This window comes from Rousettus aegyptiacus, unplaced genomic scaffold (assembly GCF_014176215.1).
Source record: "Rousettus aegyptiacus isolate mRouAeg1 unplaced genomic scaffold, mRouAeg1.p scaffold_m13_p_2, whole genome shotgun sequence".
Classification (NCBI taxonomy): domain Eukaryota; kingdom Metazoa; phylum Chordata; class Mammalia; order Chiroptera; family Pteropodidae; genus Rousettus; species Rousettus aegyptiacus.
Genome location: NW_023416295.1, coordinates 17372951 through 17395720, shown reverse-complemented (window position 1 = coordinate 17395720; position 22770 = coordinate 17372951). Strand labels below are relative to the sequence as shown.

At 37.6% G+C, this 22770-nt stretch overlaps 1 protein-coding gene across 2 annotated transcripts in view; it reads left to right on the top strand.

Moving 5' to 3' along the window:
• VWC2L (von Willebrand factor C domain containing 2 like) overlaps positions 1-11291 on the top strand; it is a 141542-nt gene extending 130251 nt beyond the window's left edge. For both annotated transcript variants that reach the window (XM_036236619.1, XM_016150054.2), the window contains one exon: positions 7321-11291. In XM_036236619.1, the coding sequence (XP_036092512.1) occupies positions 7321-7350 (30 nt within the window). In that variant the 3' untranslated portion in view covers positions 7351-11291. The remainder of the gene's footprint in view (positions 1-7320) is intronic.
• Positions 11292-22770: the final 11479 nt, after the last annotated feature.

Sequence of the window (22770 nt, the reverse complement as noted above, 5' to 3'; positions counted from 1 at the left end):
CTACAGATGCATACACATGCACTTGCGCGCGCGCACACACACACACACACACACACACACACAAACTCTTAAAAAACAGGAATTTAAATATCCTAGCCTTTTTCCTCCAACCCATCCCACAACATCCCAGGTGCTATTAAAATTTGGAGGAAATGAAAAACAGCTCCAACTTAGACAGATTGACTTCTGAGATGGAGCATAGAAAAGTGGCTGTGGATCCCAGCTCAATTACTTCCTAGCTGTGACCTTGAGAAAGTCACTTGACATTTTTATGTTTTATTGTCTGACCTATAAAACAGAAAAAATAGTAGGTCACATAGGGAGGAAATAAGATAATGCATAAAAATTCTTAAAAGGAATTCAAGAAGTGTTAACTGAATTCGGTGTTGTCAATTGGATCTGGGTTTTGCCTCAGCTTCCTACGAAAGAAAGCTGGGGAATCAGGAAGAGGAGAATGTACAGTTATGACTGACATGTGGAGTAAATAATTACACATATGACAGAAGACTCTCCTCAAGGAAAGGAGTCAATCAGGGGTCAGAATACAAGGGTTGAAATTAAACTCTCCTGTTGTGCAGGTCTCTGCCCCTTATCAAGTCCCTTAATCTCTCCAAGCTTTACTTCCCTCACTTTGTGCAATGGGATTAATGGTAAACACCTTACAGCATGATGGTGAATATGAAATAAGAAAACCTATGGACATGGTCTGCAAATTATAAAGTATTTTTCACTCTGGGTCTAGGCTGTTCGCTACATTTTATTTATTTTCTTCACAGCACAGAATGACTTGAAATAGTCCCGTTTAATTGTTTTTTTTTTTTTTGCCTGATTTATCCCATTAGAATGTCAACTCCCTAAAGGCAGAAACTCTGTCTTAATAGCTGCATCACTTGTGCTTAGAGCAGTCTTGTTCTGAATGAATAAACGTTTATTCATTCAGAACGAGGAAAACATACTGGCAACTAGCCCTAGGAGAAAAACTTGAAGCAGATGAAGTCTGCCACATTGACCCCTCTCCCCATTTCTCTTAGCCTCAGATATAAACGATTTGCCCCTTTCCTATAATTGGGAAATTCTCTATGTGTGAAGAGAGCCCATCTCTCCTTAAAGAGGTTGCAAATGCCAGATATTCACGTTCCTGCCTCCCTTGCAGCTAGGGTGCAGGCATTTGACTAGGCCCAATATTTGTCCTCAGGCTCACCTGCCACAGACTTTAAGTTGAAAGCTAGTAATTTCAAGAAGCATAGGATTGCACAGTCTTCATTCTGACAAGACTAATAAGAGGCAGCTCAGCCCATGGTTCTAGCAGCAGCATCCAGGGTCCTGACATGGTGATATTGATGGGGCAAATGGCTATATCTACATTCAAAGTGTTTTCACTAGGTCAAATCTATGGCATGATTTTGACCCTTGCTCTTGATTGCATTATGTCCCAAACTTGGTTCTCTCAGCTATTCTCTAGATACAACTTCCTTTAATTTGTGCCTTTTATCCAGGATTGACTGGCAGGATCATCCTCTTTCCCAAACAGCCTAGTATCTCTACTAGATCCTGGTTCCCTAAGGGACTCCAAATGAGTTTTTCTTTTATAAATTACCTTCCCCCTCCAACCTTTTTCCTCCTCCTTCACTCAGATCAAATTGTATATTCCTGGGCCTTTATCCCCCTAGGATCTTACTTTCTATAAGGCATATCTGATCAATTAATTCGAGTCAATGTGTTAATTGCTGACACTAATTTAATATTATCCCAGCTCCTTAACGGAGACTTTTAATACCTCAAAGCAAGGAAGAAAGAAATGTACTTTTACCACCACAGTGCCAAGGCCTCTGAGGGCTCTAGTCTTTGCAATCTCAAAGGTCCTGCATCTATCAAGACAGGTCACGTTTTGCCCACCCTTGGTTGTTCTGTGGACTAATTATATAGTGACACTGGTGTGGTTTATGGAATGTCTTTTCTTTATGATTCTACATGCACATGCACATGCATGCACACACACACACACACACACACACACACACTTACTTAAATTATATCAATAGCTTCCTATGGTTTTTAAAATAGAGATCAGAATCTTTAACATGGCCAACAAAGCCCAGATCTTGAGCCCTAACCTAGAGATGCAAATGTTTAACAACTGACTCTCACCAATGTCTAACAATTGGCTCTTGGGCCAGAAGAAGGGTGGTTAAAATCCTGATTTGTAGCATTGCCTGATTTGGCTTGTGTAAATACTTCCATCATAGCTGAATTCAAGTTATGAATATAATGTCAACAAGGCTACAAAACTCTTGAATATTTAACAATTGGCTCTTGCAAACCAATATGAGCCACTGGCTTCATTACACCACTGTTTTCCAAGCTGCTTCCAACTGCACTCACCACTCTAACCTCATTGGCTTTTTCAACTTCTTCAGTGGGTCCTACTCACTCACTCCTCCCCCTCACACCACACGCACCAAATCTTTCCATAGACTTAGAGCCTAGGTCAAGTTCTCTGTTACAACCTTCCAAATTTCTGTGATCCTCTCCTTCAGAGCATTGATTTCACATTAAGTATTTGTTTCTTCACATAACTGATGTGATATTTAACATTGTAAGCAAGCATGGATATACAGGAAGTTTGATCAGGGTAGCTATAGACCTCCTTTTTCATGTAATTTCTATGCACCCTTTTATAAGAGAAATTTCAAGGCTTATCAATAAGACAACTTTAGTGAATGAGTGAATCTACTCATTTATACAACTACAAACATAACAGAATCTCTTCTATTTTTTCCTGGTTTCTTAGGTTATTGAAGCTGAAGAAGATAATTCCAAATGTCTTTTCTCTTGATAACTAGATATTCTATGTAGATGCCTATAGGCTACTCTGAGAGGTTGAGGTTTGAAGATGGGGGAAGTATTGCCGAAAAGACAGCTCCAGGTTCCCACAGCCACCTCACCAAATAAGTTCTGTTTTTATAAAAAAAAATTTTAAATGATTTCTAGTGTGGAAAAAAATGTTTGCAAGCCACTTTTTATTTTATAGGCATACAAAATAAGTGCTCAGAGAAGTACAGAATAATAGGGAAAATTATTTATGTATTTCATGGAAATTTTTTTACGCATGAAAATTTCTAGCTTGTTTTCTCTTCTTTAACCTCCTTGCTCCAACTCCTAGTGAAGATTTAAGTTGCATTTACCTTCAAATTACACTTTCAAAAGTATAAATCCTTTCTAAGACTGGACCAGATGGGCTTCCATTTGTATTTGGGTTACAGAGTGCTCACCTCAAGTCACACAGATAATTAATTGTAGAACCACAACTTGAACCAAGTCTCCTGAGTCACATTCTACTTTCATTCTACTTCTTAGTTGGTCTCTTTTCAGTAACAGTGAGAACTCCACTGCTGCCCAAGAAAAGCCAAAATTCCACTGTCCAAGCATCTCCTCCCTGGAAACTTCTTATTTTCAGAAGAATTGTGTTTTATGAAGACTATATGGATACACACAATATAAAACCAGTATATTTGATAAAGAGTTATAGAAAAATAGTCTCACTTCTTCCTAGCCATCAAACTTCTTACCTTAATATGCATCCTCGACACTAAAACACCAGACTTCTAAATTCTGGATAGAAACCCAGGATCTGGGCAAAGGAATTGCCTCTTTTCCTGGGCAATTAAAATCATCCTATAAATGAGAAAGATTTGCATTTATATTCCATGGATGCCACTTGCTAGATAGGTGATCTCATACAAGTCATTTTCTATCTCTGAGGCTCAGTGTCCTGAAAATGAGAATGTGTACTTTATACAGTTTATTGGAAAGATTAAATGAGACAAATTCCTGGCATAAAGTAAATGCTCAAAAAATTGTTGCTCTGTATTCCCATTAAGTAATAAATATTTCTGTACCTATATTACTAGAGCTAGGGCTGATATGTCTAGGTAAGGCCTGATCTCAGAAAATAATTTTGTTTCCAATATATAACTAGTTTGTTCATACTATGTCATTCAGTTAAACAAACATATACTGAATGTTTAATATATGCTGGACACCATGTTAGCCGCAGGCCATTAGATATGACAGATATTCAGTTCCGTTTTCGAGGAGCTGATGACTTCAATCATCCCTGATGGACGAGACCGCCTATGTTCTTAAAGGTCTCTAAGAGAGACCTCACCGCACTTTCAGCAACTGCCGCACTCAATTCTCAGTTCTCTGAGCAATTTGTGTGTGTTTACAATTCCTCGAGAATCAAAGTATCACCATTTTCTCTTATACTAGGCATCAGAAGAAAGAACAGTTGGTCACCATTTTTCACCTACTAAGCCTTCATTCCCTGAGAGTTATTGAGTTATTCCCCTGTCTTCTCTTTTTAGATTAAATAATTCCAATCCCTTTAACCTTTTCTCAGAGGTCCTATTTGCCAGCTTTCAGTTTAATCATTTTCACTGCTCCTCTCTAGGGTCTCTCCAAGTCTTCTGCATTAAAATATGTTGCTTTTGCTATTGAATTCACTCTTCTACGCATCTAAGTCTTTTATATAAACCAGGACAAAAGGAAAGCAGCTTCCAAATAAAAGGAAGAGCACAGACAGAAGGATGGATTTCCCCTGCAAGAAACTCATGTAGAACACTCATATGCTCACAGCAAATTAGCATTTACTGTCATCACTGTTTTACAGTCACCCCTATTAAGAGGATGGGCCAAAACCAAAACAGTTTCTACATTGTTCCAACCATTCTGTCTGACATTTACCTAAATTACTTTTAAGCAGATCAGACTCTTAACAGCAAATTTGAGACTTGCTTTTGTTATACCCAAAGTTTTCAGAAGGGTGCTAATAAAATCACTGTTAATGAGATCAAACAGGATATTTTGATTCTGTAAAATACCTCTGGCTGCCAAGAATATGGTTGAGAGGTTGCCATGTTATTTACAGATAGTGCCTCTGCCTAGTCAGTCCTGGCAAAGTGCTAAGGATCTTTCTTTGCATTCTGTCAATCAATACAAATTAATATTTCCTGAACTGAGAGTGCAGCAAATTCTGAATGACACTTAAGAAATGATGTATAGCAGCTGATCAAATTCATAACCAATCATAGTATGGCACTGACATATGCAGAAAGGGGCAGATATGAAAACCAGAACTCTCATAAAATATCTCGTCAAGACATGCATGACGACTTGACAGAAATCTCTTATCAAGAGCCCTTCCTGCCTTTTTCTCTTATTATACCATCAAGATGAATCTGCCCATGTAAGCCAGCAACATTCCTACACACACACACACACACACACACTGTTTCAGGGACTTCTTTGTCTTGGAACGACTGTTTAGATTTTTTTCTTTTTTCTTTTCCCATCTGGAAAAATTAAAAAGTCTATAACTGGGGTGAAAAGAGTTTGAACTATAGAAGTGAAGAGAGGGAAGCCACTGCCTCCTTTGGGTGACTCCAGGAAAACAGATGGTAGTTGAATCTGGTTCAATTTCTAAACTATGTTGGCTCTGATCAGACCCTGTCTGGCTTAGATCTGGCTGGGCTGAGTGAGGTCTGTCAATAACTGCCATAGTAAAATCGGCTACATTCTGGAAAAGCCTCCTTGCCAAGTTCTCCAAAGACTACCCCAGTTCTGGTAACAGAACTTGGTGTGGGATTTTCCCAGGGAGGTATAGTCCTAAAGACAGTTCAATCTTTCAAACAATGACTAAATCTGAAGACTTATGAAATTTATATAGCACTCCTTAAGTAATCACCAGGTAGAATGGCCAGGGTCTTATAACCACAGCATTATAAGAAGTGCCCTCCTGGGCAAAAGTAGACAGTTCGCTAGCTGTTGGGATGTCAGCCTTGACTTATTATATCGCTTCTACTTTCACTGGTTCTCCACGCCCAGGCACACACCCAACATGTCTGTCCACCAGAATGAAGGAAAGGCATAAATACACAAATGCCATTGGTAAGCGTTTGCACAATTGAGGTCTGGGAGCCTCAAAACAATAGCTGATTAAAGCCATAGCATATTGATTAATTTTATATTGATAAATAGATACCATAACTCAATAGTTACCATTTTCATAAAAGCAAGATTCCAATTACGAAGTGGAACTGTAAATCACCCGATTTCACTTATTTGATAGTAAAGATAGTCTCATAAATTCTTATAAAATGGTACAAAAGTGAAGTGGGGCACTGATAGTGATGTATGTTGTCATGTTACTTGGTAGTGGTTACAGCAAGTGGCCAATAATGCTGGATTAATAAATCACTGGTAGACACAACTCGGTGCTCCATCTCTTTATCCAAATATCCACTTGAGAGACTCATATCAAATTATTTCAAAGAAACAGCAATTTGTAGCACACTACTATAATCCACTGCACCCTGGGAAGTAATACTTATTTCATTTGACTTTGAGAAATAATATTGCCAACACTGAACACTGACTTTTGTACATTGGGAGGGGGAAAGGGGAAAAAAGAGAAAATAAGTAAAGAGAAAGAGAAAGGGGAGAAAGAGAAGAAGTGAAAAACTGAGATTGGCAAATTTTAAAAATGTACATCTGTAATGAGCAAGTGACATTTTTAGTAAAGTGTTTCTGAATGCGAAAAAGTAAAACAAAATTCCTATTGACTTTCAAAAGCCAACTGTTTGGGTCATTCTTTAAAAAAAAAAAAAAAAACACAGATATCCAGCAGATTAAAGGAACTTCATTTATAAAAATCAGATGAACTTCTAACAAAGCTTGTTTGGGACATGAATAAATCATCTAGTCATGAATTATTCATTATTATCAAGAAACAAGCTGGAGATTCCAGGAACTGGGCTTGGGGAAGCGCTGAAACCTGGGAGTAAGTTCATTATCTCATACCTCCCATGGGAAGTGAGAGGACAGGCCACAGGGTACCATCACCTGATGCAGACCTTGCAAGACCCCCACTTGAGTTTCAGGGAACACCTCAGCAGTCATTACACCCCAAAGCATAAAGCAAATCGAGTTTAATTCATAGAAGTTTACTTTATTTATTTTTTTTAGGAAATTGCATATACTGGGTAACAGACAATATTTTTTGAGCTCTGGAACTTTCTTTTTTTAATACATGATATATATAGGGAATACAATCTGTGCGCAAAAGACAGGAAAGGCTGAAAGTCTGCATGTAGAGGAAGGAGACAGCTAGAAAACTCCTTAATGGTAAACTGTTAAGTGTAGTGTGATCTACTCATTCATGGCTTTGGGGGTTGGATTTTTTAACTGAGGTTGGGGAGAGAAGAGAGAAAGGAAGCCTCTTGGATTTAATCAACTAATCAGTGTATGTGTGTGTTCCAGGTCCAAACTGCTTTGCAGGAACTACAATAATTCCGGCTGGCATTGAAGTGAAAGTGGATGAATGTAACATCTGTCACTGTCACAACGGGGACTGGTGGAAGCCGGCTCAGTGTTCAAAACGTGAATGCCAAGGCAAGCTGACTGTGTAGGACAAATTCCCAACCGATGACGAATTCTTGGGAGAGGATGCTATGGCTTCTACTCTGCACATGTTTAAAATGAAACAAAACAAACAAACAAACTCCTGCCAGCTACAACAGGGTCACCAGCAAAACCTTTTAGGGTTGACAAAAGTGAATATTTTACTAAGAGGAAATTTCTCTCTTTCTCTCTCGCTATATAAAATATATACAGTATATAGCTATCGAAACCGCTTTTGTAATTATCCATGCTTGATGGTGACTTGACGACTGAATTTCTGGAACAAAAACAAAGAAATAGCCTCGTGCAGGCTCCTCCTCTGGTGACACCACTAGCCTGCCAGCTCTCCGTCCGCCGAGTCTATCCATTTTTACTCTCCTGTACACCACACAAAGCATTTTCCCTTGTATTTCTTTTTTCTATTTAGAATCTAAGGGGCCAGATTTGACTGCATAGTTAAGTTTTGAGTTGTGTCAAACCAGCTTTGGCAAAGAAATGTCAGAGGCGAGGACCCTTTCTGACCAGAGGCACCAAAAGCATCCAACCGATCTCTCCCCTCGAGCGAGTCATGACCTATAGGCTAAGAAAAGAGAGGTGCACACAGATGGACCCACCACCGGGTGGGGCAGGGAACTGGTGTCTGGTGCATTATTTGGGGGATCCTAATTTGATTCTTACAAACTACACATTTCATCCTCAAAATCTTGAAACTGCCAATGAAAAAATACGTGAAGAACACCATGAACTTGACTAAAGAATCCAAAGGAGACAAGTCTTTAAAATTGTAGCATTAATCACCAAACTTTCTCGTGAGGCTGAATTTGAGTTCAGCTTATAATTAAACACACTCTAAGCCCACTCTGCCACCTGGCACTACAAATACCAGAACCAGGGTGAGTAGCCCACTGTGAATCTGAATCCTTCTGAACACCACTGGCTTTCGTGGTCAGATTTGGCTGAAAGCCAGGAGTACACACAGGCAGGTTTTATGGTTCAGGCCATGTTTGCCACATTAGAGTAATGACTGCTCAGCCCTATGTCTAAAACAGATTCAGGACACTCTTTCCACCTCAAGTGCTGATTTAAATTAAAGATTAGGGTAGAGTGAGTCTTGCACAATATAACTCCATTTGTTGAACATTTTTTTTAAATGTATATATTAGATACTGAACAATTCAAGTGAACCTTTGAAGAGTCTCAAGGTTGCCCTGGTAATGCTGCTAGTCTAGTAACAGAAAAACAAAACACACAGGGTATCTGATGCCACCTCGATTCAAGTGCAAATTTAACAATTCTGAAACCACATGGCATAGTTAGTTGCTTATTCCACTTTTCCGTCTTGAAAACCCTGGCACAGATCTAGTAGGGTCCTTGAGGAAACTTGAAGGTTGATCTCATTATCCATAGTCTTTCCTTTTCTGCCCCCATCCCAACGTGGGCTTTGCAATAACTCCTGTGGAGTGCCACATTCTAAAACAAGCTTTCTCAACCTTAGTACTATCGACACTTTGGGTCAGACATTTCACTGTTGCTGGGGGTCTGTCCTGTGCATTTCTAGGATGTTTAGCAGCATCCTTGACCTCTATCCACTAGTTGCCAATAGCAACACCCTAGTTCTAACAACACAATGTCTCCAGACATTTCGAATGTCCCCGAGGAGTGGAAAAGTAGGCAAAATATCACCTGATCGAGAACCAGTGGTCTAGAATAATCAGTATAAAGCGGTTTCTGCCAGGGGACATACCAGGCACACTCTGGCTGAGCCTGTGGCTTTGGTGAGCCTCTGAGCTCTTTGGGATATGCACAATCAGCAGCTCCGAGGGGGAGAGGTCAGTCTCCTCCCAAGAGCGTGATTCCTCTCTGCCATAGGTCCACCCTCAGGAAACATTTCTTTTGTCTCACGAACTGGATTTTCATTTAAAATTGTCAGTCTTTCCTCCCTGGAAGCACCTGCTGTCATCAAGAAAGAGTTGTCATTTCCAAAATGAAGGTGTTGACAAGGTGGACCTGACACACTTCTCAAGCACACCGTGCTCGTGTCATGATACAAATAGCCACGCCGGCGCCATTCAAGGAAGAACATCAAGCCGCCTTCTCTTAGAACACCAATTTGCAGCAAGGTTGGTGCCTTTCCGTTGCCACCATGGATACATCATATAGACAGTCATGAATCATTCATGAACAATTCTGCATGATTTATTCCTGCACTCCAGAGTAAAGGCATTCCATACTTCAGCTTATGTCTAGACAGAGATGTATTATAGAGCTTTCTTTGCCCCGAGGTTTTCTGTTGCCAGCTTCAAAAATCCACACTCTTGGAAAGAAATAATAAAAATAATAAATGACAGGAATAAGATTTGAAACCTAGAAAATACCATTAATGGAGCCATGTAGCATAGTACCCTATCTATTATTAAGAAGTTACTCTGTCCTTTTAAGAAAAAGGAAAAAGAATGAGACTGGGAAGCCAGGGTACAGAAATTTTGCGTCAGTTTTGGCACAGTGATAGTCCCAGCAAGAATTAACTAGAATCAAGTACAATATCCATCAAGAAATACTCTTTAGAGAGTTTGTAGAATGAAAGCTGCTCCTTGGCCTCTGTTACCAGCCAGATAAAGGATTTTTGTTTTTCTCTCAGAGTTTCACTACAAGCCGTTTCCTTTAAGACTTTGTAGCACTAACATTTTTCCCCTTTTAGGGAAAGATGAACCTATACTGTGACAGAATTTCTCATGAAGCATAAGCATTTACAACCTCCTTCTACCCAGGTCATTGAGAAATTCTTTTCAAACTCTGAACACCAGAGCTGTGGTCTCATCTGTTTTTTGTTTTTGTTTTTGTTTTTTTTTCTTTTTGAAGGCCTTGTTTGCAACCACACTGTCACCTCTGTCCTGGTATTCTTCCTCTACCTTTGGTTCTCGGCTTTAACTACAGCTATGTTTAAATAAGGGATCAACATCCTGTTTGTCAGCTGAAGCCTGTTAAAAAAAAAAAAAAAAAGATCCAGTTTCTAAAACCTTTGAAAAATGGTGTGCCTGAAAACTAGTGAGGAAAAAAAAAAAACCTAAACACTAAACTGTAAAAAGGGGATTCTAGCAACAATATTTGATGTGTAAAGAATATATTATTAAAAAATTATTTTGTTAAATATAAAGTGTGTTAACCAGCAAACATTGTTTGTGGTATATTTTCCTTCCTAAATTTCTCCCTTCTTCCCACCCTCATCATTCGATGACTAATTCTCAGTGACTTCTATAATCTGAAAGTGTATGTGTCATGAGAACTATATTTCATTAGAATTAAGTATTAGCTTCAGCATTTGCCGGTATATGTTTTCATTTTTCATAATATAAGGCAATGCTGACTTAGAGATGGGAGAGGAAGCTCAAAAAAACCAGCAGTAAGAATATAAGTGATAGGAAAATATTTTTCTGACCTGTGTCCATACACGATACTAATGATAACCTAGAATTATTGAGTGCTGGCTCTGTGGCAGGCCCTGTGCTATATGCTAAACCCACAGCATTTTGTTCAATGCATGAAACACAGCTAGAAGTGAGGGACTCCAGTTATCTGTCTCAGCTTTGCTGTTGAGGACACCAAAACATGAAGAGGTTATGTGATTTGCCCAAAGTCAGAGAGTAGTAAGTGGCAAAGCAGGAAATTTTGCATTATAGAAGTTTTTAAACATACACACAAATCAAGAAGATAGTATAAGGAATCTCCATTTACCTATTGCCCAGATTCAATAGTTATCAGGATTTTGCATAATGTTTCATCTATTCTTTTTTTTCTTTAAGTATTTTAAAGCAAATATGAAGCATCATATATTTCACCCCTCTACTTTGCAGTAATTATCTCTTTAAAAAGAAAAGAGTTTCTTACAAAATCATGTTGTGTATTATATTATCGAAACCTAACAAAATCAATAATTCCTGAAGAGCACCTAAAATCCAGTCCATATTCAAATTTTTTTGACTTTCTAAAAGATGAGGAGGAGGGGGTATTGTATGATCCAAACCATCCATAGCTCTGGATTTGGTTCTAATGCCTCTGAAATCCAAAATAAGGATTTGAACTCTCCCACCTGACAGCTGTGAATTCAGACAGACTTCTAGGCTTGTTGTTGGAGGGTCTGTGATGGCAAAATTACTCTTTTAAAGCTCGGTATTAAACTCCCTCCTAGACGTCGAGTGGGACAAGCAATAGGCAAGAGGCTTTCTACCAATTGACCTCCAGCGGCAACAAAGAGCCCAGAGCAGGAACCCTACCTGACAGCGAGCACCCAGAGGATGCTGCCATTTATAAGCATGCAAGCTTTCCTTGGGGAGTAAGAGCAAACTGTCATTTTTCTTCTCCTTGAGACAAACATACTGCCTAATACACAGAAAAACTGAACCATATTTTATAAATTGCCATCATCTTCTGCACTGTTAGAGGAAGAAAGAAAAAAGCCAACCACTAAGAATACATCAGCATGGAGTCCCTACACATATGTATCCACACCTCCACTCCACCAACATTTTCTTAAAACAAGATTAGACTTTCTCGCTTTTCAATTTCCCATGTGCCCAATTCTCTGCTTCCTACGTCCCTCGCACAGGACTGTTTATAGTCCATTTTGAATTCAAGGTTCATGGGAGGGCGCTTCAAGCACAGGAGAGAAAGCTATGGATTGTGATAGTCCTGGTTTGTGGTTATTTTATGTTAGGAATATTACTCTTAAAAATAAAAAGGAACCTTCATGATTTTGAAAGACAAATGCTATCTCTAAGCTAGAAACCTTACTTATACTTTCTTACCACATTTGTAAGAAATTTTTACGTCGAATTAGGGTGACAATCTTATCAGTGAGCTTCAAACAGTACTGACTGGTGTGAACACCTGATCCTCCTTGATCGACCATATATATCTAGAAGGCACATTATTCTTCTGATGCACAAGACATGACTCATGCCACAGTGCCTTTCTTTCATAGAGTAAGAGTTAAATTAATTGAGTTAAAGGAATTTCTTTAATTTAATTTTAAGGACTAAAAATTTGTTTTACGTTCTAAATCTGTTCAGTTGTGGTAATGATTTGATGGTTTATTTTTTAAGACAGGAAAACGAATTATTGTATCATGTATTAAAGAACCAGAGAGTGATGGTGGAAAGGTAGACAAGTTAGAAATGCCTTTAATTTTTTGATTACTACAATGTTGTAAGAGTAGGAAAGAAGGGAAGCTAGAGTTAATAGAAACTAATTTATAATTTTGAATTTAAAAATTTTAGAGAATGGCAGAGTTTACTTTTTAGAGAAAACTCCTGAAAAATCACTTAAGGGTGTCTCCAGGTCCAGTTTCTTATATAAGTCTGTATATTTTGTAAAATCTAAATAAATAATAAATAGAAGTGGCTTCATAACTTCCTTTAATTGCTATATATATATATATGTATATATATTTTTTCATGTTTTACAGCTTCAATAGAATATTCTAACTATTCTGTACAAACTGAAAACACCTTATTCAGTTACAAATGTGTCATAAGTAAGGCTGAGCCCTCTCCAGGCCTGGTCACAGTGTGGGCCCAGCACCCACAGTGGCCAGGGACCATGGTGTGTGTGTGTGTATTAAAACTATATATAATATAGTATATATTATATATATTATATATTAATTCTATATTATATGTATATATAATTACATATTATATGTATTATATATTGTGTGTGTGTGTGTGTGTGTGTGTGTGTGTGTGTGTGTGTGTGTATAGAGAGAGAGAGAGAGAGATTGAGAGAGAGAGAGAACTTGTTTTGTGGTGTGGAGTGGTTTTTCCCCATGAATATCTCAGGCAACTCCTGGCATAAATCTAAATTTATATGTTACAGTGTACACCCTATAGTTTTATGGTTGTTGTTGTTTAAAAATAGTATAATGAACCCAATTTAATATCACTCACCTTCAGCAATTAGGTCATGGCTAGTTTCGTTTCACGTATTACTACCTCTTATCTCCCCAGATCATTATCATTTTTCTTTTTAAACAATGATGTGTGAAAGACATGGGTGAAGAGTGTCAAACGATGGCTTTTTTTTTTTAACTTTTAGAAATCTTGATCTCCTAGTTCTTTGAAACCCAAATTCAATGTAATTAGTCTTAGTACTTGCATTACTATCTGGCTTTGATAGGGGCACTTTTTGAAAACTATATTTTTAGAATTAAATTTGAATTTTAAAACCTTCCTAATAAATAGTTATGTGAGGTGGGTGGGTTTGGGGAAGAATTTGTATATAGAGTTCAGCCATCATTTCTTGTGTCCCTGCTGGGTGCCAGACACTGCATTGGCTACTACTTGACATGAGACAATGATTTATATTCATTACTTTGACCATCCTCTTAACCACCATAAAATTATGACTGGCATTCCCATTTTTCAGACTGGAAACACTGAAATTCAGAGAGATTCTATAATTTGTCTCAGGTTTACACAATTAGAAAGAGCCAAAATCAACTTTTATATCAAGGAGTTTTAAGTCTTAAACAGAATACTATCCATAAAACAGCTCAGAATAGAACCTGGTAGATAAGAGGAGACTATTCTATGTTAACTATCATTAGGACTTGTGGTATCATAAGAGAGATCTTATGGGTACGGTAAACCTGTATTTGGACTTTGTAGCTTCGGTAAAAGTTGGGCAAGTGTTCAGGGAATAATGTTGCAGTACAGAAAAAAAATGAATAGTGTATTGGGAGTGTGACAAGCAGTCAGGTGTGATGTGAGTGTGAGCTTGGAGAGAAGAACACAGGGAAAGATATGTCCAAGAAAAAAACCCAGTTCTTAAGTCCTAGAAGATCACACTGAGAAATTTAGACTTGTTTTTTTTTTTTTTTGCTGATCCTGTGAACTAACGAACATCAAAAAAGAGGGTGATATGGCCATATTTGTATCTCGGAATAACAAAAAGTGGAGTGAAGGGTAGATTGAGGTCTGGGGATAGAGAGGTGGGGACACGAGTGAAAGGAAATGACAAGAGTCCTGGAAAGAATGCTAAGGATCTGTTCCCGTAGTGGTGAGCATCACACAGACCAATTGGGGCCATAGGACTTCATAAAAGATCAAATGGGAATGCAAGGATGATAATAGCTGATGTTTCTAGAGCAGGTGATCAGGATATTGATGCTAAGTGGAACCAGTACTTTTCTGAGTTGCCCTCAAACAGCTACTTTTCTTGGAAGTGGCACATAATCTTATTTTAGATTGTGCCAAAGATGCTGGTAAGATCAGATATTTAGGATCAGCCTCAGATATGCTTGTCTCCAGGGCAGTCCACTCTGTTTCTTCCTGCCAATTCTATTTTCATCTCCACTTGAATACTTGCCATTTGAATAACCAAAGTTCTCTACTGGTCATACATTTATTCCTGGTATTCCTGAACTACAAGTCAAAGGTTGAATTGGCAAGAATAACAAAATTCTTCACTAATTTGTGGCAAATATTAAGTTCACACCATAGTGAAACAATTTATGGGCATATTGTGATACATGCACTGCTTATAAATTTCCATCACCTCTTTCTGCACATGCTCCTTCAGAATATAACGTGTAAATTTCATTGTCATATTGTTGTTCATCAGGGTTCTGGAAATTTTCAAAAGGGATTATTTAGCTATCTACTATGACCCTCTCTCAGATGCCCATCCTGCTCCTATTACATTTTCCTTTGCCTTTGTTTGTTTTTTGGTTTCATTCCCTTTTTAATTAATCACAACATTGGGTCAGCCAGACCCATTAACTGCATTTCTCATTTAGACCTTTCGGAGATGCAGCTGCAGATGCAATTTAATTTGTTGACCCATGATCGATAGCAATTAATAGTGTCTCTTTAATCTTGTTGAAAGGTCTGTCTTTGGCTTCCAGTAGCTAATGTCTCAAGGGAAAGGTATGCACATATACAGGTTATTTAGCTTCTGGGCAATAGTTGCCCTCAAACAGCTACTTTTCTTATGACTTAGTAGCCATTTCCGAGGTCATTTTTCTCTGGGGCATTTTCAATTATCACAGAAAAGTTCCTCTGTATTCTGTCATAAAATTCCTCCACTGCAAGTTTATCATGCCAATGTTGTGGGCCAGCAACTCTGAGAAAAATATTATATTTTTTTAATTCAGAAAATAGATTCGACTTTTTAAAGTATATCATGTTAATAAAATAAATGCTCAAGTTTCCTGGGACTTCTCCATGTTGTGTTGTGGCTAACCCAATCGCTACAATCCAGTCTTTCCTTTTATGTGTCATATTAATTAAAGAGTTTATTCAATTAATAAATAACATTCAGCTAGGAAACTGGGTGCTATGGTTAAAAGTCAGTGAGGTCTTATTTTTCCTGCTCTGAAGGAACTTATAGTTTGATAAAGTCAATAGTAAGGCAAATCCACAACAACAGAGGGAAGCATTGTGCTGTAGGAATGTGCAGGTACACTGGGAATGTATGTGAAAGGCAATGCATCATCCTGGGCCTGTGAGAAGTCTTCCTGGGAGATGGAACTTGTAAAATAATTTTCAAAAGAGAAATAGACAAACAATGAAGGATGTAGCCAATGACCTCTTATAGTTTATAAGGTGAAGGTTCTACTCTGATATAGGTCAAACTGTGTAACTGCCCATTTGTCTAATAACAAAACCCATCCTAATCCATAAATATGTGCCTGGAACAAAAGTAAGGGCTTTGAGCAAATAAAATAAGGAAAGATAAATCACTTCCATATTGTGAAGGAATCATTTACTTGTCTTGGTGTCATCAGCCCATCTTTTCTATGCAGGCATACCTTGGAGATATTGCAAGTTTGGTTCCAGACCACCACGATAAAGCAAAATATCACAATAAAGTGAGTCATATGAATTTTTTGGTTACCCAGTGCATAGAAAAGTTACATGTACACTCTACTATAGTCTATTAAGTGTGCAAGAGCATTATGTCTAAAAATATAATGTATTTACCTGAATCTAAAAATACTTTATAGCTAAAGAATGCTAACCATCATCTGTACCTTCGGTGAGTCATAATCTTTTTGCTAGGGGAGGTGCATTGTCAATGAGCAGTAATATTTTGAAACAAATCTTTTTCTAAGCAGGAGATGTCACCAGTGGGCTAAAATATTCAGTAAACCATGTTGTAAATAGATGTGCTGTCACCCGGGCTTTGTCGTTCCCTTTATTTAGCCCAGTCAGAGTAGATGTAGCACAATTCTAAGAGCCTTAGGATTTTCTGAATAATAACAAAGGAACAGCAGTTTTAAATGAAAATTACCAGCTGCATTAGCTCCTAACAAGAGAGTCAGCCTGTCCTTTGAGGCTTTGAAGCCAGGCATTAGCTTCTCCTCTCCAGCTGTTAAAACCCTAGATGGCATCTTTTCCCAATCTAAGGCTGTTTCATCTACATTGAAAATCTGTTGCTTAGTGTAGACACCTTTATCAATGATCTTAGCTAGATTTTCTGGATAATTTGCTGCAGCTTCTACATTAGCACTTTCTGCTTCACATTGAACTTTTATGTTATGGAGACAGATTCTTTCCTTAAATCTCATGAACTAGCCTCTGTTAACTTCCAACTTTTCTTCTGCAGTCTCCTCACCTCTCTCAGCCTTCATAGAATTAAAGACAGAGCCTTTCTCTGAACTGGACTTTGGCTTAAGGGAATGTTATGGCTGATTTGATATTCTATCCAGACCACTAAAACGTTTCCTATATCAGCAATAAGGCTGTTTTGCTTCTTATTTGTGTGTTCACTGGAGTAGCACTTTTAATTTCCTTCAAGAACTCTTTCTTTGCATTTACAACTTGGCTAACAGTTTGGCACAAAAGGCCTAGCTTTTGACCTATGTTAGCATTTGACATGCCTTTCTCACTAAACATCATTTCTAGCTTTTGATTTAAAGTGAAAGACGACTGTACTTTTAACTTGAACACTTAGAGGCCATTGTAGGCTTATTAATTTGCCTAATTCAATGTCGTTGTGTCTCAGGGAATGAAGAGGGAGAAAGACAGAGGGATGGGTCAGTAGAGCAGCACACACTTATTGATTACCTTCACTGTCTGATCTGGATGAGGATCGTGGCACCCCAAGACAATTATAATAGTGACATCAAAGATCACTGGTCACAGGTCACCATAACAAATAAAATAATAACATTTGAAATATCATGAGAGTTACCAAATTGTAACAGAGACACAAAGTGAGCAAATGTTGTTGAAAATATGTTGTTGATAGAATTTCTTGACGCAGGGTTTCCACAAACCTTTAATTTGTAAAGAAAAAAAAAAGCAATATTTGCAAAGCACAATAAAAATCAATAAAATGAGATATACATATCGATTCACTGACTAGTGGTATTCCCTCTCCTCTATCTAACACTGGGTACACAGGACACAATATTTTATCTAAACGTGTCCCTGCATCTCAGTAGGAATTTGGGTAATGCCATCCTTCAGTGGTATTTGCATTATATTGACTCTTCCTACTTGGTACCAGGCTCAAGTGCTAAATGGAAGGCTGTGGCCCCTGTTAAAACAAGAAGCAAGCAAGAGATGTGCTCTTGAGCAAGAATTCCTTTTAAAATTTTTGGAAATGACAACATAAGGATGGCCACATGCTCTGTAACTCACAAAACTAGTCTTGAAACCAGTTGTCAAGAAGTTTCCTGTGTTATAATTTTACAAACATAATAAAAAGATGCTAGGCAATATCTTATAGGTAAGATTTGAGGATATTAGTTATATAAATATAAGGCATATGATTTGTAAATTGCAAGTTTAGACTATCTAAGGTGCACATGTGTGTATATTTTATCTTTGTGTAAATAGTACAGGTCTATATATCTATAGAAATGTAAAAAGCTAGAGATAATATGGTGGACTAATGACTGTGTCCTGAGAATCTGGACACAGTCTGTTTGTCCATTGCTCTGTTTCCATTGAACTGGCACACTCTCCAACTTCCGTACCTAACAACTGTAGGCTTGTTTAGCCCACCACAATTCTTATCCCACCTTTGCTTTGTTGTGAGTCATTTTATTAGTTTGCTTGTTCATAGATTTAATTTCCCATCTCTAATCACTTGTGACTCATGTGATTCATCGATTTCAGGCAGAGGCTGAACATGAGCAAAGGAAAGTTGCAGAGGGAAATAAAAATCAAGCTGCTCTGCAACCAACCTAAAACCATTACAGTGACAATGAGATCTATGTATAAAAAAAGGAAACAATATTTCTTATTAAATGTGCAAAATATTAACATAAACATATGATTGGGGTTTTTGTTTGCTTTTGTTTGGTTTTTTTCTTTACTTGCAACTAAACAATCATTGTGCTCTAGAGGGCTTATCTTCCATTTACCTGCCCTGTTTGCTATCTATCTAATGTGGCCCCTCAGGACACAACTCCTATAAGAGGGGCAGAGAATGACTTTCCTGGGTATCCAGATATGCATGAGGATACTTGATGCAGTTAGAGAAGAATCTTCTCTAAGCCACTTCACTTGTTTATGGAAGGCTTTGCCTACCCCATTTGTTGGGCTGGGTACTACTTTCAGTTCTCCAGAGAACCAGGCAATGTTCTGGGAGATTCTCACCAATCAATTGCCTCTTTCTCAGACTGGTAAGTGTTCTGCTTTCAGGAATGTCGACTTTAATTGCCCGAGCTTGCTTAAGAGATCCACTTGTACCTTCCAGTTCCTAAGTTACTGAGCAGCTCTACATGTAAGGCTCACTTTGAATATAAATAAGAGTCTGAGAGGCCACAATGCCACTCCTGAAAGAGAGCAGAGAAAACCAGCATTCCATCTTATATACCCTTTCTTGCAACACAGTGCTTTTCTTCACTAGCCAGGCTACTGGCCACCAAGACTCCGGAGCCAGCAGCCTCTAATAGCTCCATCAGTACATTATGACTGGGTCATTTTTTTTTTAAACATTCAGCTATCCTCCAATGAACAGGGACATCAGGGTCACAGCAGCAAAGCTGTAAAATAATACATCTGAAAAGCATAAAGTAACTTAAAAAATAGAGGAGGCGCATAGAAATAAGATATTTCACGACACTGATGTAGCGTGCAATGGCACATTTTCCTTCTTTGCACTTGCAGAAGTAAAACCAGAATATACATCTGTAATCGCATATTCCATCCCATTGATTTGATCTCACAGAAAATGGAAGGCTAGTCATCAAACTCATATGCCTATTGAAATGATGTCAACTCAGAAAAATATTCTTTGTTCACTATAAAATCTATTATTTCGGTACGTATAAATTCACTATGAGTAGGCTGCATACATAGCACCATAGTTTTCTTTAGCTGTCTTCTGAAGAAATAAAGGGGCATATTGGACATGCATCATGCATGCAATGACATACAACCTCGAAGCATGTTTTGTAACCACCCTCTGCTCTGATACACAATGAGACACAAATTTTTAAAACTGTTTTGTTAGTCTGAGCAATTATATACTTAGCATCATCAGACTTGTGGTGGAACTAAATAATCTGGTCCAAAGTAATTTTCTTTGAGCTCTGATTTATGTCTATTGAGCTGAAAAAAAGAAACTATTATTTTAAAGGCCCATTTCTTAATGGCTCTGTAGATGCTGCCAGAATCACATTCGAAAGGCCAAATGCTTTCTTCTTTTACATAAAAAAAAAAAAATTAATTATAAGGAAAGATTTTTTTTAACTTTATTGACTTATTGTATATGTATGCAAAAGCACATATATAAGAATGCTAATAACATAGGATGTATAGGGTGTGTCCCTAGTCCCCCAGAAGTCCCCTTGTGCCCTCTTCCCATCAATACCTGCACCGTCACCAAAGATCACTCCCACCAGCAACGGCTGGACTTCCAAACAGCACAACTCACTTTTGCATATTTTGAAACTCTATGTAAATAGAATCCTACAATATATATCATTTGAATTTGCCATCGTGCCATCGTTCATTCAATATTTCGTTTGTGGGATTCGCTCATATTGTATCTTGCTCTTTTTTTTTATGAAAAAGGATATTTGATTTTATTGACAAAGCTACATCCCTTTATTTCTTAGAAGAAATATAATTATCAATATTAAAAATCTAAAATCTTACCCAAAGATCAGAGATTATGAAGAAATGGGGGAGGGGGTGAAATCTCTATAAACTTACATTTTTCCCTCTTCTAGGAATTTAACAATATGTATTAATTTAGCAATTCACTGGACTCCTACATCAGGAGTTGCTTCTAAACAGAGATAAATGTTAAAGGGCATGAGCAAGAAAGCAAAGTTTCTATTTTTGAAGGAGAAAACTGATCCTTCAATGTAGTATTTCATTCACTTCTAGCTGAATTTGTCATTTATCACCTCTCCCTTCACTCTTCAGTGAAACCTTATGCTCTCCTAGAAAGAGAAGGAAGACTTCTTGACAGGCGAGCTCAGAAAGGTCAGATCTAACGTAGAGAAAGAAAAAGCATCAGAACATCTAGTCTGGGGTCACTGGAGATTAGAGGGACTGTCAAAGTATTTCCTGGGGAGGACAGCTCATCCTCGCAGGAACTGTGTGCTCGGTAATCTTTGTCTGCAACACCTAAACCAACCCCACCCCTCTCCTTCTCCTGGCTCTCTCATTTCTACCCTTTAGTTCTCAGCCTAAATGCCACTTCTCAGGGAGCACTATCCTCATACCCCAATTAAGACAGGTTTCTCAAGATGTTTTCCCATAGCCCTTCAGACTTTTCTTTTTTAGAAAATTCATGACTCACAAGTAAATTATTTTTGGTTGATGAAGCTCTTAGAAGTGAGCCTGGCACACAGCAGATATTTATCTAATATTATTTCTTGAGTAAGTGACTAATAAAGAAACAATATTAAATATTGCAGGCATCCTCAAGATACAAAATCGCTTTTATCTCTGAACTTTTGATTTGTTTTCTTCTTATTTCAGGGGTAGGTGGAGGGGAGGGGTACAGATATATAAGTCTCTCCAAACAAACAAAAAATTCTTGAGTGTCACATAAATCTACTTCTTTTTAAGCAAAATGTTTTTTTCATTTCCAGGGACATGTGCATAATAGGTTCTTTAAATTTGAGGTCCAGCTGCTCGGCATTTTAGTGCCAAAACTCACCGAATGAATGGAAGGTCAGTAGAGAAAACACATTTGCTTTGAAAAAAGCATATTACCCCATCTGAGACAAATGGATCAATATGGACTATCAAAATGACATCTTTAAAAAGACTTCTAACTTGTGTAACCCTCTTCGCATCTAGTGGATCCACTTAGGATGAAGTGTTTGGCAGAGAGAAGAGATAGTTAAGATATTACGTGTTTTTATGTCAACCTCCTGTTTCTTCAAAGAAATTAGACTCTTCGGCCTCTACTTTCAAGATTCTTAGACTATAAGGAAATTCACTAAAATGACCAAGAGAGCATGTTAATACAAAGTGTTTGGTCTTTCTTCAAAAGTGATACAGATGGTCACATGTGGGCCCAGTCTTTGCAGTTACAGAGGACCGACATGGCCAAGGGATGGTTATGTGGCAGCTACAATAAGGTTGAAACCATTTTTATTTTGAGGTTTCTTTGGGGGTAGAGAATTTCTAGAATTCCAAAACTGGAGGCGTCCTCAGACATTGTGAATTACTTAATCTAGTGGGTATTATTATTAACAATAATTTATATATGGAGGTATTTACATTTCTAATAATTAACATATTTATAGTATATGTTATTCCATGTGACAGCAATGATCTTATAATCCTAACAGTGCAACCAGTTCCTGGAAACTTTTAGCCAATATCTTAAAAAGCTAAGATGAAACTTTGGTGTATATCTTTTAAGACTTTTTAAAATACAATGCTTGCCATTAAAACCTGTTTTTAATTTATAAGTGACACAGAGAGTATCTAAATTAAGAATTTGTCCAAGGTTTTTTTCTTTCTTTCTTTTTCAATAATCTTCCCAATGCTTCAAAACTTTCAGCCAGAGGAAAGGAAATCATATATAAAACGATTAAATGTATAAATTTAACTCAAAGATGACTGAACAAGCATTTTTATCATTTACCAAATGGAAGTCATTGGGTTTAATGTTGAGAGCACTAAAATGAATACAAAATAATCTTTTTCTCAAAAACTTTATAACCTAGTGAAGTAGAGACACAAACAAAACCGTTAATAAAATTTCAGTATATAGAAGTTTGCATAGGATGTGACAGAGCATAAAAGAAGATTAATTAAATTGGATTTCGGAGAAGGCTTTCTGGAGAAAAAAAAAATGCCACAGCTGAGTCTTGAAAGATGAACAAGG